This window comes from Bombina bombina, chromosome 2 (assembly GCF_027579735.1).
Source record: "Bombina bombina isolate aBomBom1 chromosome 2, aBomBom1.pri, whole genome shotgun sequence".
In the NCBI taxonomy this organism is placed as follows: Eukaryota; Metazoa; Chordata; class Amphibia; order Anura; family Bombinatoridae; genus Bombina; species Bombina bombina.
Window position 1 is genome coordinate 321,714,909 of NC_069500.1, and position 18,365 is coordinate 321,733,273.

Sequence of the window (18,365 nt, forward strand, 5' to 3'; positions counted from 1 at the left end):
AGTTTTGCAAGAATGTGATCTATTTGTAAGACTAAGGGCTAGATTTACCAAAGCCCTACGGCTGCAAGTTCTCACAAGAACTTGCTCGCCGTAATGTATCAAGCAGCGATCACCAGACGGCAGCTTCCTTAACCTCTTTGCCACCTCTAAGGTGGAGAAATTCAATCTCCGCGGTCGAGTCCGACCGAGGAGATTGACAGTTCCTGCCCACGCGTGATTAGCTGTGCGCGGGCAGGGGGCGGGATTGCACGCGAGCGCTCGTGTGCAATGTTGATTACCTGAGGGTAATTTCGCCCCGCCACGGGCGAGCTGAGGCGTACAGGGGCGCTTGTACGCCTCAGCCTTGATAGATCTAGCCCTTAAAGTGAAGTTCCTTTTTTCTTATTTACAATACTTATTGTCAAAAGGAATGTTAAATTTAATGTAGTCGCTTATTTCATATGTCCCAAAAAATATTGCTTTACATATAAACAGTATGTTTATTATACCTCCGTTTTCGCCGTACGCTCCGCCCCATCATCACTTCCTTATTCTCATCTGCTGACGTAGCTTTGTTGTTTTGAAGAGGACTACGCTCGTGCACCCGCGATAGCTTTGAACTGCGCATGCGTATCCTCCGATCCACGGTGCATGCGTTCCAGTAAGTGCCATAACTTACCTTCTAAAACTGTATCCAAAACGAGACCAATGCTGACGAATCAATGTAAATAAAGCTAGAACTGAAAACGCATGCGCGTTACATGCACGAGCATGCCGCTGATGATGCGCTGTTTGTACAAACGCATGCGCATAGGGTGGCGATGACGAAAGAGAAAAGGGGCTGGATGCCATGGGGGTAAAATACCAATAGGACCGAATAAATGTCAATCACTGAAGGTACTATGGCGGGCGGATTGAGAAGCATTCACGGAGCGGGTACAACAATTAAAGAATAAAAGTTATTATTGTTTTTTCCTATATTTTGGTGAATGAACATCATATTGATTTTTGATGATACATTGAAATATGCGATCCTGGACGCCAGACTTGACCTTCACTTTAAGAGCACTAGATGGTAACACTAAAATGTTGGGGTTTTATATCCCTTTAAATCAGAATTTCACTATGACACCTGTTTTCCAAGCCCTATGCCCTAATATTTTTGCAATGTGGTTTGAAGCAATGTCAATTTGTGCTAGAGGCATGCATGTCTAAATATTAGCACCTGCAATAGAAAAACAAAATAAAATGGACAAACTAATAACTTAATTTTGCATTAGTGTGTTTAAAATGATATTCCTGAATAATATAGCTATTGTTTATTTTTTGTTAACTATAAATAGTGGCTCAATGAATACTTACAATTTAATGATTGCTATCTGGTAACCATGTAAAAAAATGTCTGGTAAGAGATGGTAAGAACAACAAATAATATTAAAAAAAAAAACACACAAACATGTTTTAGTAATACAAGTAAAAAAAATGTTTACATTTCTAAAAACAAAAAAAAGCGTTCACAAACACTAAATTATTGTATAAATTCTATGTATAAAGCACTGCAAGACAAAACTCGTACTACAAACTCTCTCTTTTCTGTTTTCTCAAATTCATGCGTGTGTTCAAACTCTTATTTTCAGGTGCATTTTACGGTACAGTCTGTGCCCCTGGTGAATTCTTTCTTTGATCTTTGTCCTCCCATTTTTCCTCTCTGTCACTCCCATCTCTCTCTTTCCCTCGCCCTCCTCCCTGCATATCTCTCCCTTGCAGACATTATGTTAGGGGTTTAAGAAGCTATTCTCCCAGCAGTGTACACCACAGTAGTTACAGCTCTCCCTGCGTTTTAATTCTTCTTCTTGCGTTCTCCCCACTCCCCTCCCCTTGCCTGGGAGTGGATAGTGAGGGGTCAGAGAGATTTGGGAGGCGGGGACAACCCCTTTTGGGTAAAAAAAAAAAAAAGAAAAAAAGAAAGACAATCACGTGGATGAGATCAAAGGGATGCCGCTTGGCAGAGAAGGGAGAGAAGAGAGGGGGGAAATAAGAGAGAGCACAGAGCCATGTAAGTGACAAAAGCGGCAATGGTGAAATGATCAGCCTGATGTGATCCCCTCCTGCTGCTGCAGGGATCTGCTGTCTGGGACCAGCTCTGGATTCTATTTTATATAATCGCCTGAAGGATCTGCTTTGATTATTTTTTTTTTTTGCTAAGGGATTTTTTTATATTTGTATTTTGTTGGCTGCTTGCCAGATCAGGGGATCCCAGAACTTCCTCCCTAGTGGATCCAGTTGAGTGACCTCTCAGCCATACAGAACTTGGAAATTATGTTCCTGTCGGTGCTGATTCCCCATCCTGCGAGATGAAGGAGCCGTGGATCCGGCGGGGTGTACCCCTGATCTGGCTCGCTGTCCTGTTAACTGTGGGTCCCAGGCGGTCCCTGGCCAAGGAGACTGCCTTTGTGGAAGTGGTTCTGTTCGAATCCAGTCCCAATGGGGATTATAAAACTCATACTACTGAGATACAAGGGAGATTTTCCCGGGCTGGAGCCACCATCAGCGCAGAAGGGGAGATCGTGCAGGTAAGGGACACATAAACACGGGGATCCCCTCGCCGAAAAAGTGCCCCCCCGGCCACCCTGCATGGAAACTCAGGCTGCAACCGGGAGAGCATGGGGCGATCGTGTATGATCTTGTGCACATTCCTGCTTGGTAAACACAGTTTGCACTCCTAGCTGGAGACAAGAAAAACTTTCTGTCTGCTAGGAGGGGAGTGATTTAGGAAGGGGGCAGTTTCTATAGTACTTTGGTCACAAGATGGCTTCTATACTATGAGTGAGAGTGTGTGTACTTCATTCACAATAACAAGGGATAGTGCTATTGAGTTGTAATAAACAGCACTGGCTGCTGCACACACGTCCTGTATGCCTCCCCATGCATTGTGTATGTTCCACCTTATAACAATGTCTGGGAATATTCTCCGGTGTGACTTTGTATTAACATTTTATGTTACTAGTGCTTTGCATAAGTTTTATAAATACATATGTATGTGTGCAAAAATATGAAATCACTTGCAAAAATTGTGCATGTTTCTTTGGATTACACATTTTTTATAGGCTGTTGTATCTAGTGACAAGACCAGCTTTAATGTTAAAACGTGCCCACCAGGGGTTATGGAGTGCAAATCTGTATATTTATAGCTTTATGCATTGCCTAGTTAATGTAGATAAAATGCATTAGTTTTTATTATTATAGCTATTTGAACCATGACACCTCATACAAGAGTTTTCTTCTTTTTTTTTTTTCACAGTAATTTAAAAACAAGTGTGTTAGAACTATCATTCATCATATTATCTGCAATCTTTGTTTACTTTCATCCTGTGTACTGGACAAGGGAAATGCCAGTTTAATAGGGTTTGTCTAGACTGTAACTATAGCAGTGCTAACCATCAAAGCTTTTGCTTTGTTAAATGGGATGTGGATTTGATTTCAAGCACAATTTATTCTCATTTTTTTTTAATGCCAAAACTTCTGAGGTTTTTATAGTCAGGAAGGGGTGAATTAATTATTTTCTCTCAGTCAATCATCATGTGTTTCTTTTAGGATAATCACTGTATAGTTTGGGGTAAAGCCTTCATAAGTAAACTTTACCCAGCAATACAGAAGTTGAGTTGTCAAATGTTTATTGAATATTGTTTCAAGATGTAAGGCTTACTGCAGGGCCTAGTTTGGGGATACTTGCTAGTTTTGATAAATATATTATTGTGGTATTGTTATAAGTGTTATATCATTATGACACCTGGATGTTTCATGAGGCTTTATGTATTTTAATAACATGTGCTGCATTTTAGCCACAGATATGGATTCTGTTGTGCTCTCCCTCCTCGTTTTTATTTTAGAATATCAGCTCTGTAATAAAGAATTACTTGTTTTGTACATAATCTGTTAAAATTGCAACTTTCTTATAAACAGAGACATTGGCACATTTGAAATAAAGGATATGTTAACAAAATCCAAATAAAAAGCTACTGCATTTGCTTTTTTTTTTTAAAAAAATACAAAATAATATTTATTTATACCACTTTGCACATAAAATCCCTTGCACACACTATGCACTATATATGTGTATATAACAATTTATATTTTTATATAAAAATATTTTATATATGTTTATAATATACAATTTATGTAAGTGTAATACATGGGTGGAACATATTACCATAGTTTACTAGTCAGTGGAAAAGGTATTTTGGAAAGAAAAGGCTAGTAGTTTACTCAATGTTTATAAATTAATGTTTCTCTACTCCTCTGTAATTGTTTACTAGTCCACAAATAGTGGGAAATGTTCATCCTGTATATACATGTGTGTAATAAAAATAAATATATATAAATGAAGACAAGCACTCCAGATAACAGGTCACAAGTGCCTGGGGTGCAACAGACAGAGTTTGTAGAAGTAAAAGAAGAGTGCACTCACCAGGACTTTTCAAAGGTTTATTTTCTAGATTGACAATCTAGGAAATATATATATATATATATATATATATATATATATATATATATATATATATATATATATATATATATATATATATATATATATATATATATGTGTCTGTAGATGTTGTTTGTCAACAGATTTGACAGTAACTGTATTAAGACAATGCATTACAGTTTACAATAAACACAAACCTGTCATTAATACAAAAGTTCAAAGTCAAAGGTTTCACAGCAGGTGAGAATGTGGCATACTGAATAGGATTAGAGATCATTATCATATGAATGTAAGTGAAAGGGTTAATAAAATATCAGGACATAATGAAAGTCTGCAAAAGTAGTATATATTTTTTATATGAGGAAGTGTCTTCCATTATGGCATAGAAATATTATTTACATGCCAAAAGTGCCCACCCTTAAACGTTGTCCAAACTGTTTTCCTGTAATGCACATCAAAGAAAATGCTTCTTTCATGCCACATGTGATAGATTCTAAGGTTTTGACCTGTAATTGGCTGTTTCCTGTGACCTTCACTGGACCTTTCATGATGTGTTCTTTTAAAGGGAAGCTATAAACTAGTTTTTTCTTTGCATACATGTTTTGTAGATTATCTATTTATATAGCCCATATTTTTTTTTATGAATAGTTTTGCTTATTTTTAAATAGATTTGCTCTGATTTCCAGACTCCTTACCAGGCCCCAAAGTTTTAGGAGAATACCGACGTATACCTACTCCAGCTTGCTTCTGTTTGTGTAAAGGGTCTTATCATATGCAGGGGGAGTGTCTGCTATTTCCCACTTGCAGTGTGTGTTCCAGTAACATTTTAAACAGTACTAAACTGGAAGCTTCTAAGTACATTTTTAAACGGTTTTATACTGGATTTTGATATCAGTATCTGTGCATATTATTCTTTATAGTAGTGTCTATAACATGCAGTTATATGAAAATTGGTGTATACAGTATACAAAAATGCAAGGGGACAAACTTGCTTCATTATGAACAAGACATTTCTGAGATTAATGACGACTAAAAAACACTTTCCAGCTGATGAGGAAAAATACATACATCTTAAAAGGGACAGTATACAGTATACTGTCCCTTTTAAGAAGTATGTATTTTTCCTCATCAGCTGGAAAGTGTTTTTTAGTCGTCATTAATCTCAGAAATGTCTTGTTCATAATGAAGCAAGTTTGTCCCCTTGCATTTTTGGGTTATTTCAATTAATTATAAAAAAGTTGTTTTCCACAGTACGTGTTGTCAGACTCAGAAGGAACCACATGGCCAGGAGGTTACTGCTAGGAAAACCAACAAGAAGTATATGAGTATAGCATGCCGTAAGGACGTATACATGATCTAATTACTCTCTGAAAGTGCAGAGATCTATTGTTGTGAGCATTGAGTGGTGGGATCTGCTTTGTTAAGGACAATCTGCCCAAGTCAGCATAGGCTATTTTCATTGACCTAGTAGTGCACACACACTTATTTATAGTGTATGACTTTGCCTTGATTCTGTACTAATAAATAAAGTGATTTTTATCAATGTAACTTGCCTGTTACAGTATGTAAAAGTGACATGATAAAGTTTAATGCACCTCTTCCTTTAAAACAAAACAGGAAATATTTTTAATAGATATTTGTGACCTGAATAAGACTACTTTTTGTTTCCGTGCTTTTAGAGGCCTTCCCCTCTCCACCAATGTAGCTGAAGAAGTTGTCCTTATTATCCAATGAGCAATTTCCTGTGTGTACATTATGCATTTCCTAATAGTTTTAGCTTTAAATAGCATTGACATTTTGTTATGCAAATATTTTTGCTTTGTTTGATTGCATCACAAACTGTGTTTGAAAGATACAGTGACACAGCAAATATGTATCATGTTTTTAGCACCCTAAAATCGGAAACCTTAAAGTTTTAATTTCAAATTGCTTCCCATGGTTCCTGGCCAGAAAACCATGTAATCTGGATGCTGGTCCCATTGTTATTATTGTTGATGACTGCACTGCAATTTCTTCCTTCACTTTCATAAAACTGTTTTGTAAATTGTTTATTTGCATACTTTTTAACCAAATTGTCAAACAATCTGTGCAGAGTGGCTATTTCAGTTGCAGCGTACTCATAGAGCACTGCTGTCCCTGAGCTGAAATAGTCACTCGCCAATTTACATACTTACACTCAGCTGAGTAACTACCGATGCTGATTGGATTATTGTCACTTTCCGCTCAGGACCAGCAGTGCTCTGTGTGTCCAGAGCATTCCTTTTACTATGTTTCTAGCAGGATCGCTAGGCTTAAAATCACTCGTGGCAATGAATTATAATTACAGTGGCCCTTTAAAGGGACAGTGTACTGTAATTTTCCCCCCTTAATGTGTTGCCAATTGATTTGTTTTATCAGCTGCAGAGTATAAAATGTATGAAAAGGGGCTTCATTAGGTTAGGGAAATCAGGTCTCTTTATTTTTTCACCTTCTGTACAAACACATTCTTCTTTGTTTTATCTCTGTCTGTATTCCAAAGCCCAATACTTAGGGCATGATTCTCTAAAGGTCTCTGGGCCTGTAAAATTATTTAAAGGGACATGAAACTCAAATTTTTTTTCTTTCATGATTCAAATAGAGAATACAATTTTAAACAACTTTCTAATTTACTTCTATTATTTACTTCCTTCTCTTGTTATCCTTTGCTGAAAGGTTTATCTAGGCAAGCACATGAGCAGCAGAAGACATAGGTTCTAGCTGTTGATTGATGGCTGCATATATATATCGAATGTGATTGGCTCACCCTTGAGTTCAGTTAGAAACCATTAGTGCTTCTTCAACAAATGATACCTAGATAATGAAGCAAATTAGATAATAGAAGTAAATTAGAAAGTTGTTTAAAATTGTATTCTTTATCTAAATCATGAAAGAAAACAAATTGGGTTTCATGTCCCTTTTAAGAATGCTCACCAGTACTTCTATTTTCCTGGTGGAATGTTCTTTCTAATGCCACTATTTACCCTGAAAACAGGGGTTCTCGTTAAGGAGCCTATACTGCATTTTCGTATAGAAAGGAGATGCATACATTGCAAAAGTGCAATGAAAATCACATTTAAAAAATTCTACAAAACAAATAATTAAACCATTCACACAAAAATAGTCAGGAAAAAATGTATTAAGGTGCATCAAGAATCGTAACACAATTGTTCATTAGAAATTGCCTTTTTATAAAAAAATGTAAAATATGTATTTAAATTACACTGTGAAATTTAAGAACACTGGTTGTGCAAAAAACGCATAGAAATTTGGACAAAAGGAAAGAGTAATTTTTTTTTTTTGTAAAATGTGCTAAACATGGGCGTATATGAAATTGTCTCTCAAATCCCAGTGTAATTCTGTAAACATTTTTCCTTTACAGGTCTCACTGTTTTTTTTTTTTTTTTTTTTTTTTTTTTTTTTTTTTCTTGCAAATTAAAATATGGCAAACCAAGTAAAAGGAGATCAATTTCAAAATGATTCTCAGATTGCTGTTTTCCTTTCGCTGTGTGAAACTAACTTTTTAAGTGACGGTATTGGTAAACTATCCCCTTTTTAAAAACGGATTTGGAATGTAAGTGATATTTTAGACGAGTTTCATTCATCAGTTGCAATGAAGATGTGCTATTACTTACTTTTTAATATAGATATAAAATTCAGTTTTACGCAGTGAAAGAAAAACCGCAATCTTAGAATAATTTTGAAATTGATCTCCTTTTACTTACACAGTATGAAAATTCTTACAACCCAAACATTTTTGATTATGCAATTTGATATATTTTTATGCTTATTGTGTGCTTAGTGAGTGAATTAGGAGTAGGTTTTGTTTATGTATATACTCGCATAAAACTACAGTTAAATATTAATATGACCATAATTAGATTTATTTAGCATTACTTAGCTATTGTATTCATCTGGTCATAGAACTGCCAGTGTTATAGTAAGTAAATATTTGAATTGATTTGGTTTCAGCAAAGATTGGAAACATGACTTATTTGTAACACATTTTACTAACATGCCTATATTATAATTGTTAATCTGGACCATGGTAGTACCCAAAAGGTTTTTTTTAAATTCTTGTAGCCTAAGGGATAAGTTATTTGACCTATGACTGAATTAGAAAAATGTAGTAATTCAAACACAGGGAAGAATTTTAAAAATGCCTGGAATATGCATGAATTAAGTAGGAAGATTCTGTAAATCAACATTCTATTTAACTGTGCCCAGTCAGTATTTTTGTTTCACATAAAAGGGGGATTTTTTATGGTTGTTATTATTATTATTATTATTATTATTATTATTAATAATTTTTTGTTGCTGAAACAACTGTTAGTCTTTGTTTTTCAGGATTTGTCCCTATCCAATAACCGAAGCATGGGAGCTTTTGATATCTTCTAGTGAATTATTGATCCTTGAGAATCAGATGTGCAATTCATGTTGGGTTAATTAACTGCTTTATCTTATCATTTGTTCTGCAAAAATCTGTTTAATGTCCTGTTAAGAAGTGTCTGTTTACTTTATTAAAAGTATAATATATAATGTGCCAAGTGTATAATGTTGCTCACATATTATTTGCCCTGGTACAATGTTGCTGTTATATGAAATGTCATATAATGACAGATTAATTCAGGTAGAGTTGTGGCTATTTTAATTATTTATTACATTGTTATAAGTTGGTAAAGTATAACTTGCTAGGAGAGTATTTTACTGAAGTATTGTTTTAGTAGAAGTAATAGTTCTATGTTTACATGGTTAGGATCTGCACTGTCAGTAGGGATCTTTCTATTCTTATTGCTTGATCTGATACACACTTCACTGAATTATTATTTTTTTTTTAAGAGAAACTAGACTATTTTTTTTTTCTTTCAAATAATTCTTTATTGAATTTTAAAATATTTGTTACACATATTGGTATTTGCTAGAAAGTAAATACAATACAAGGCGATCTGTATACAACCAACAGCAGTTATCTACAGAGTTAAGGCAAGTTAAAACAAAATCCTAACAAAAACAGTAGAAATCAAATTGTTTAACAGGTGTAACAAGTGCTGGCAAATACGATGTAAGCATATCCCATCACAATTCAAGATCCCTAGAAAACCTTCTTCATGCGTCTATGGAAAAATAAGTGAGAAGAAATATCGAAATATCCACTTTATAACTGTAAGGGGATAATATGTTCTAAAATAATTTAAGGATATGGTACCATATGAAGTATGGTGAGGTAAAGAGAATTATCTATCTCACGGTACCTCCAAGCTACACGTATAATTTACTATAATTGGGTTGAGGGAAAAGATAGATACTAGGGTTGCACCGATACCGATACTAGTATCGGTATCGGTACCGATACCAAGTATTTGCATGAGTACTTGTACTCGTGCAAATGCACCGATACTTATACCGATACCTCCACTTCCTACCCATATGCTATCTTGTGGCGTTTTTTCAAACTGCATGGTCCCATTTCATTTTAAGCTGAAGTGGAGACTAAACTAAAAATTGTTTACTACTGTTCTGCCAATACAAATTGCTGTTATTTGTATTATTGTAGGAGAGATCACTGTACCTCGTTCAGACAAACCCCTGAAGTACTGGTCAGTTAATAAACTGAGATTTTCAGCTCTGGCTAAAATGGTCCAAAAATATCTTTCTGCCCCATGCAGTAGTGTGGAAAGTGTAAGACTGTTCAACTTAGAGTCAAACCTCCTTACTGATAGCAAAAACAGACTTATAGCTGAACTTGGCTTATGTTCTGTTCCTTAAAAAGAACTTGCCTCTAACTTTTGAAAAATTATTCTAATTGCTAAACTGCCTTTTTTACTGCTAGTTCTCATCTTGCACAATGATGCTCAAAACATACTGTACTCTAAGGAACATCCATAGGTTAGCTTATATAATTGCAGGAAGAGTACTCATGTACTCCATAAACTTTAGCATAGCATTGGTAAAACTTACCAGTCAAATGTAATTTAGCCCATAGTGTTGTTTCCCATGATTAAACAGTGCACTGTTACTATTTTTCTATTTTTTACTGTATTGCACTTTTGGTTGGTTGTGATTTTATATTTATTATTTGTTGTTATTATTAATATATTTTATTGTAATATTTTTATTTATAAACATGTTCTGTGAACTTTATTACAAATAAAACTGTTTTATTATTTCATAATGTCTTTTAAGTTACAGTCCTTCATAATTATAAAGAAGGAATCTTAAATAATTAGTCTGTATTGTGCTTGGTTAACTGTCACATGACATATAAAAAAAAAAGTATCGGTAATTGGTATCGGCGAGTATTTGAAAACAAGTATCGGTACTTGTACTCGGTCTTAAAAAAATGGTATCGGTGCAACCCTAATAGATACATATCTCTTAAAAGAGGAGCGTACTTGATAAGTAACAAAAGAAAAAAAAAATGGGGGGTGGGGGCAGAAGAGAGGAAGGTAAAGGGACACAGACGAAGAAAAGAGTTGTAGTACTCGTGGAGTTTGTCTATGGTCTCGCTGCCTGCACACAAATTCCAATTACATCTTAATTTTGTTTATGGTGAGTCAGGGGGTTCCTTTCGTACAACAGTCCGTTGTAAACCGGGATGGTATTTGGGCTTGTATCTCACTCAGGGCCATGTTGCCTTGGGTGGCCCCTCTGATGATGTCTCCATAGTTTCCAGCTCATGCAGTGCAAGGTAATTTTTATTATGGGCAAAAAAAATGGGGTTTCCATGTTTTCAATATGTGAAATTATATTCAATACTTGGTTCCACCTAGGGCCCTTAGGTTGGCGCCAAGCTCTAGCTATAGCCAGTTTAACTGCCATAAACAAGTAAATGCATAGATTGAGGATATGACGTGGGGTGTTACTAGGAAACGGGTGGTAGAGTCCCATCCGAGGGTCATTGGCCCCATCTATGCCGAATTGTCTACTAAGCCAAAAGGATCTGGTCCAGATCCGTTGGATGTTTGGGTATTCCCACCACATGTGTGTAGGGGATCCCAGTTTCCCGCAGCCTTTCCAACACAGTGGGTAGTTTAGGCGAGAGATCTGAAAGAGTCTACAGGGGGTCAAATGCCATTGAGTAAGTATCTTGAAGTGTAATTCTAAAAATGAGACACTATGTATAGAAGTTTTTGTAAGTAAGACCACTGCCGACCAAGCTTGTTTAGAAGCATCAAATTTCAATGAACGCTCCCATTGTTTAATATACATGGATTTACTAAAAACAGGGGACCCAAGAACATCCCTATAAGAGATGGAGAACATCTTCAGGATTCGCTTGCCTAAGGCCCATCTCTTTTGCCAATTAGTAGGTTGTCTCAAGGGCGCGTTTAGGAAGTCCCAGGACCATAAGAAGTTTTTCAAGTGCAGAAATTCATAATGTAAAAGTTGAGATTGTGGAAAATTAGTTTGGAAGTTTAACATAGAAAAAATGGAACCATTAGGAAAAAGATCTGCAACAGAGGTTATCCCTATGTCAGACCACATATCTGGATGTTAGTCTGTTAATGCTACCATCAAGCCCAATAATGAGTGTATCAGGGAAGGATGGGGTGTAATCCTAGTGGAGTGGCGTATCTTATCCCAAAACTTAAGGTTAGAGTCTTCAATAAAATTACCAGAGATGTTCGTTTTTCTCGCATATCTAGGTATCCAAACAAAATCATATAGCTTAAGGGAATGGAAGCTTGTTTCCGTATAGACCATTTGCTGGAGATTGTAGTATCCCCCATGCTAAGATATGGGCTAACCTAGCTGCTTCGTGATATGCCAAGAGATTGGGCATAGCAGCTCCCCCAGCCAATACCGGATGGTGCTCTCATGGCAACCCTGGGTCGTTTTCCCTTCCAGACGAAGGAGTTGCATATCTGTTGAAATTGTGTGATTAAGGATTTTGTAATAGGAACCGGAAGACAGCGGAAAAGGTAGGTTGATTTGGGCAACAAACTCATCTTAACTGCTGTGATCCTACCCCACCACGAGAGGAAAGGGGTATTCCAACGGTTCATAAGGTCTTTGAATTGTTGTAGCAAAGGGTTGAAGTTAGTGGCTATTACGGTGGGGAGGTGGTGAGATAAGTGCACTCCCAAATGGCAGATGTTAGATGTGGACCATTCAAACGGAAACCACCTTTTCAACTTTAAAAGCTCTTCATCTTTGACGTTCAAAGCATACGCCTAAGTTTGAAACTAGACTATTTTGTTAAACGTGTTTGGAATGAAACCTATAGAACTTCTGATGATAATTTTGAGCAAAAAAAAAATTCAGAGAAATTCTACAATAGTAGTTTTGTAAGTGCTGAGCCATTTCTACCCCTGAATTGAGCCGTTTTTTGAGTTATTAGATGTTTTTCACATTTTCTTTTCCCAGTACACCAAGCAGATTTAAAGTATACCATTATTTTATGTATATATCATGATAGGTGAGAATGCTACAGCAAAATGTAAGAAAAAAATGTATATTTTATTAAAATTAAAAAAGACTGTAAACAATTGTGTATGAGTGTGTGTTTCTAAACTCTGTACTCAAAAGGATTGGTTATCCTCATATAATTTAAAGCCTTTGGGTATAGTTATATAACTTTGATGTGCACATAGGGGCTTCCATGATCATCTTCTCAAATAAATGCACATTTATTTATACCTGGTGATTGTTATTAACACAGGGATAACCTGGCTATAAAAACTTATATAGGGGCTTTACTTAAAAAGTGGTCATTGGAGGGGTCTCTAGGCCTTTTTGATGGTCTGTTATAAGTATATATATATATTTGTATCTGAGGTGACGTTACCAGCATCCCCTGTTTCCACCTGTGATACCAATACACTCAGTCACCTGATAGTGCCCCCCCCCCCATGTGGTGACATGTGGTTGCATTGTGAAGATGACGACCAAGTAAAGAGACGTTAAAGTTATTTACATATGCACCAAAAATTAATCACTGCATTAGAAAGGATTTGTATTCAAAATAGATGTTTTAAAAGCATTTGAAGAGTAAAACGAGGAAGGCTCAGGAGTGTGCATGTCTTCCTTAACAGCATAACATTGTTAAATCTGGCCATCTATGGCAGCAGTGTTTGTAACAAAGTATAGTGGACAGGGGTTTATATCTTCACACCTGTCTCCTGGCATTGGGGTAGATTTATCAAGCAGCGGATGTTGCAATCTACCCCCAAAGTTTCAGGTCCACCTGAAACTTAAGTTAAGAAGCAGCAAGACCGCTGCTCCTTAACTCATCCAACACCTCTGAGGTGGCGGAAAGCAATCATCCCGATCGGATAAAATTGGTATGATTGACACCCCCCGTCTAGCGGCCGATTGGCCACCAATGTGCAGGGGGCAGCATTGCTGGCAATCTTCCTGGTTGGAAAAGAGATACACCACATAACAGGTGACAGAGTGAGTTAAGAAGCAGCGGTCTAATGACTGCTGCTTCTTAACTCGTGGCTGCAGGTTAGATCATTATTATTTTTTTTATTGCACGCTGTATCTAAACTAAACCATAAACGGGGACATTAAAAACCCAAATACATTTTATAAGCAAAGTATTGAGGTTATTCCTCGCTTCCCTCTAGTCATGGGTGCTGCCATGTTGAAATCTATCTTTTTTTTACTACCACGCTATCTTTCCAGTTCTGGCCTGTTTGCACATGTGCTGTAACTCTCCTTTAGATACATGTAGTGTAATCTAGGTGTTCCATATACACTCACCGCCACTTTATTAGGTACACCTGTTCAATTGCTTGGTAACACAAATTGCTAATCACATGGCAGCAACTCAATGTATTTAGGCATCTAGACGTGGTGAAGACGATTTGCAAACCGAGCATTAAAATGGGGAAGAAAGGGGATTTAAGTGACTTTAAACGTAGCATGGTTGTTGGTGCCAGGTGGGCTGGTTTGAGTATTTCAAAAACTGCTGATTTACTGGGATTTTCACTAACAACCATCTCTAGGGTGTACAGAGAATGGTCCGAAAAAGAGAAAATATCCAGTGAGCGGCAGTTGTGTGGATGACAATGCCTTGTTGAGGTCAGAGGAGAATGGGCAGACTGGTTCGAGATGATAGAAAGGCAACAGTAACTCAAATAACCACTTATTACAACCAAGGTATGCAGAATACCATATCTAAACACACAGCATGTCGATCCTTGAAGCAGATGTGCTCAGCAGCAGAAGACCACACCGTGTGCCACTTCTGTCAGCTAAGAACAGGAAACTGAGACTACAATTCACAGAGGCTCACCAAAATTAGACAATAAGATAGGAAAAACATTGCCTGGTCTGATGAGTCTCGATTTCAGCTGCGACATTCAGATAGTAGGGTCAAAATTTGGCATAAGCAACATGAAAGCATGGATCCATCCTGCCTTGTATCAACGATTCAGGCTGGTGGTGGTTTAATGGTGTGGAGGATATTTTCTAGTCACACTTGGGGCCCCTTAGTACCAATTGAGCATCGTTTAAATGCCACGGCCTACCTGAGTATCGTTGCTGACCATGTTCATCCCTTTATGACTACAGTGTACTCATCTTCTGATGGCTACTTCCAGCAGTATAATGCACCATGTAACAAAGCTCAAATCATCTCAAACTGGTTTCTTAAACATGACAATGAGTTCACTGTACTCCAATGGCCTCCACAGTCACCAGATATCAATCCAATAGAGCATCTTTGGGATGTGGTAGAATGGGAGATTCGCATCATGGATGTGCAGCCAACAAATCTGCAGCAACTGAATGATACTATCATGTCAATATGGACTAACATCTCTGAGGAATGTTTCGAACACCTTGCTGAATCGATGCCACAAAAGAATTAAGGCAAAAGGGGGTCCAACCCGGTACTAGCAAGGTGTACCTAATAAAGTGGCTGGTCAGTGTATTTTCATGGAGAAAATAATTTTTTTTCACAGATCATCAAGGAGTTTTATATAACAATAAAGTCAAAATTAAACTTCATTCAGATTGGGCATGCAATTTTAAATAACTTAAACTGTAAGTTTTTAAGGCTCAGTTGTACACAGACATGTACTTCCTGTTAGATTGAAAAAAACAAAATAAACTATGTTTAAAAAGCGCTCTGCATGATTTTTATTGGTTAACTACTTTTTAAGTTACTGAGAGGTGTTATTGCTTAATGTATATTATGGTGCAATATCAGTATTTTGCAATCCAACAAATATTGGTAATTTGGCACATTTCCAAGTATTTCATTGACACAAATTTTGGTTTCCATCATTTAAATATAAGGAGGGCTATTGATATTTAGTATGTTTCCAGGGTGCGACTTTAGTTTGGAAAGGGAAGGGCTCTTCCTTACATTCTCACGGTACAAAATGTATAGTGCAGTTGGCTGAAATATTCATCCGTTAATCACTCTTAATTAACGATACAGTAAAGTAGCTACTATGGAGTATAATTCCATGCTACATGGCCTAAATTAAGAATAAAAACCTTGCAACACTTCAAAGTCAGCATGGAACTCTACCTTTTACTGTTTATAATCTATACAAAACACAATTGTATTTGCAATTAAACAAAGTAGACTACAACATTATAGCCATGATATTTCTCGTGGAGATCTTGTGCATGATGATTGCCATACATCAGGTCCAGCAGTGCTGCAGGAGGGCTATGGGCTAGAGATTGGAATTGGGGTTAACCCTTTGTATACCAGAGGGTATGCAGAGCATTTCTGAGAATCTAAGGTGTCAACAGGTGTTTAGCATGACATTCCTGCAGCTGTACCCTGTCCAAAGCAACATAGTAACTGAGACACCTGTGTCCGAGCGGTATCTGGTAATCGGGAAAAATAAAATGTTGGCATATTACACTAAAATTGGGAACAATAAAAATAATTCTGGGGAGAAATAACTTTTTTGAGGATTCACCTCTGTAAATTTTGTATCTATAATGGTGTCCATATTCTTGGTTTGCAACATATCCACGACTTTGTCAATAATTTATTTTTTAATTAAAAAAAAAAAAAAAAAGGAATGGCAGATCAACAAATAATGTATTTAATATTTCTAGGCTGTTGAGGGATCTAATTATCTTCTTATATCCATACTGTCCCCTGATGTCCACAAAAGATCAATACTTCCTAGATAAGTTTTTTTTTTTTTAGTGGTTGACATGTTACTGAAAATTCCATGTGGATTTCTTGGCAATACCTTTTTTTTGCCACGATTGCTTAACAGAAAGTCTTACATCGGTTTATCCCTATGTGAAAGCAGTATGAATCTGATATGTTTTGCAATTGTGTTTCCGATTTCAATAGATTGGGACCATCTACAGCTGCTGGACTGATAACGAGTTTAACTGTACCCCAGAGAATAAAGCCTAGCATTTTTAGCTTTGGAATGTATTTGCAATGACTATCACTTGTTGATGTATTTCTCAGCTGTCATTTTGTTTTCTAGCATTCTTATAAAATAAACAAAACAAAACAGAAACTGTTTTGCAACAGTGTTTTTATGATAATACAGTCTTTTCAAGTAAATAGACTTTTTTTCTAGTTAAACTTTTGTCATACACTGTGGTCTTGTGCTTTTATAATACTTCTTTAACTATGGCATCAACATTCCAGACAAATATTGGTTTCTGCAAGTGTTGCATGCTACTTCCTTTCCACTGTTAAATTGTAACCTCTGTGATTAGTGTCAGATTACTATTATTTCTAATGAGCTGGCATATAACCCAACTGGAAAACTAGTCATACTATGTTAATCTCTCATGTAAATGTAACAACTCATAGAAGAAAATGGACATCTTCACAGGCTTTAATTGTCATTTTTTTCTGATACTGTCAGTTGCTAAGAGTACAACTGGAATATGATCTAGTCTAAGTGTTTTACTTACTATGACATTATTCAGCACAATCTGACCTGAACGTTAGTGACAAAGAGGATGGTGTTGTGTTGAAGATGGACACCTGCAATGACTTGTAGATGAAGACATTGCCCTTATTCAGTGTTTAGAGTGACACATGAATGAAACAAGTATAGGGTTGTTACCAGATCTGATGCCCTCTGAAATCACTTTTTAACCCTTTACTGTCTTTTTATATTCATTATTTATTGACTAGCTTGTTGCTATTCCCACATAAGGTATTGGTAACTTCCACAGTTTATGCACCAGATGACTAAAGGTTTTGCTGCTTTTCAAGACACATCACATTGCAAAAACATAGTTGATACAGTCGTCGTCCCCCCCCTCCCCCCTCCATTACAGCGACAAGTCTATGGATTTTTCATCAACTCAGACACCTTTTTTGCTTTGTCATTTTTTCCCCCCCAATTTGTGCCAACTGTTTGCACTCCTTCCTCTAATCTCGGCTAAAACCTTTTTAATACAAAATTAGCAACTTAAACAAGCCGTTTAAAACTTTTTTTATCCTGCCGATCCCAGAGATAATGTCAGCAGTTGGCAAAATTAAACAGTATTTTACTCTCTCTTGAGATTTCGTAACCCTTATCTTAACTTCTTTTTACGTCCTTGAGCAAATCAACAATATAAAGTATAAAAAAACTTCAATTAAAATGTATTCCACTCAACAAAAAGGTTTTATATATACTGTATATGTATGTATATTTTACCCCTGGCTTCTAAAATATTGGGTTATTCTTCATATATCTATACTGTATAAAAATTCTACTGTCTGGCTCCTAAATTTTTAATAGATTTGTCGACCCCAGATATATATAACACACTGTATGTACATGTTTATATGCACTTGTTTCCTGTCCTATTTATTGTCCTATTTTTTAAATTACATTTGTATTTTAATCACAATCCTGTTGTCATTAAAGTAGTTCACTGATCATCCTAAAATGAGGCTGTAGTACAAAAAGTTTTGGCTCATCTAGACATATGTTTTTATATC

General features: G+C 36.4%; 1 protein-coding gene across 1 annotated transcript in view; it reads left to right on the forward strand.

The window, feature by feature from the left end:
* The first annotated feature begins 1,738 nt into the window (after positions 1–1,738).
* The window catches only part of ZNRF3 (zinc and ring finger 3), a 336,577-nt gene continuing 319,950 nt past the window's right edge, over positions 1,739–18,365 (forward strand). Inside the window, exon 1 of the mRNA XM_053701670.1 lies at positions 1,739–2,552. Within this exon, the coding sequence (XP_053557645.1) occupies positions 2,334–2,552 (219 nt within the window). The 5' untranslated portion in view covers positions 1,739–2,333. The remainder of the gene's footprint in view (positions 2,553–18,365) is intronic.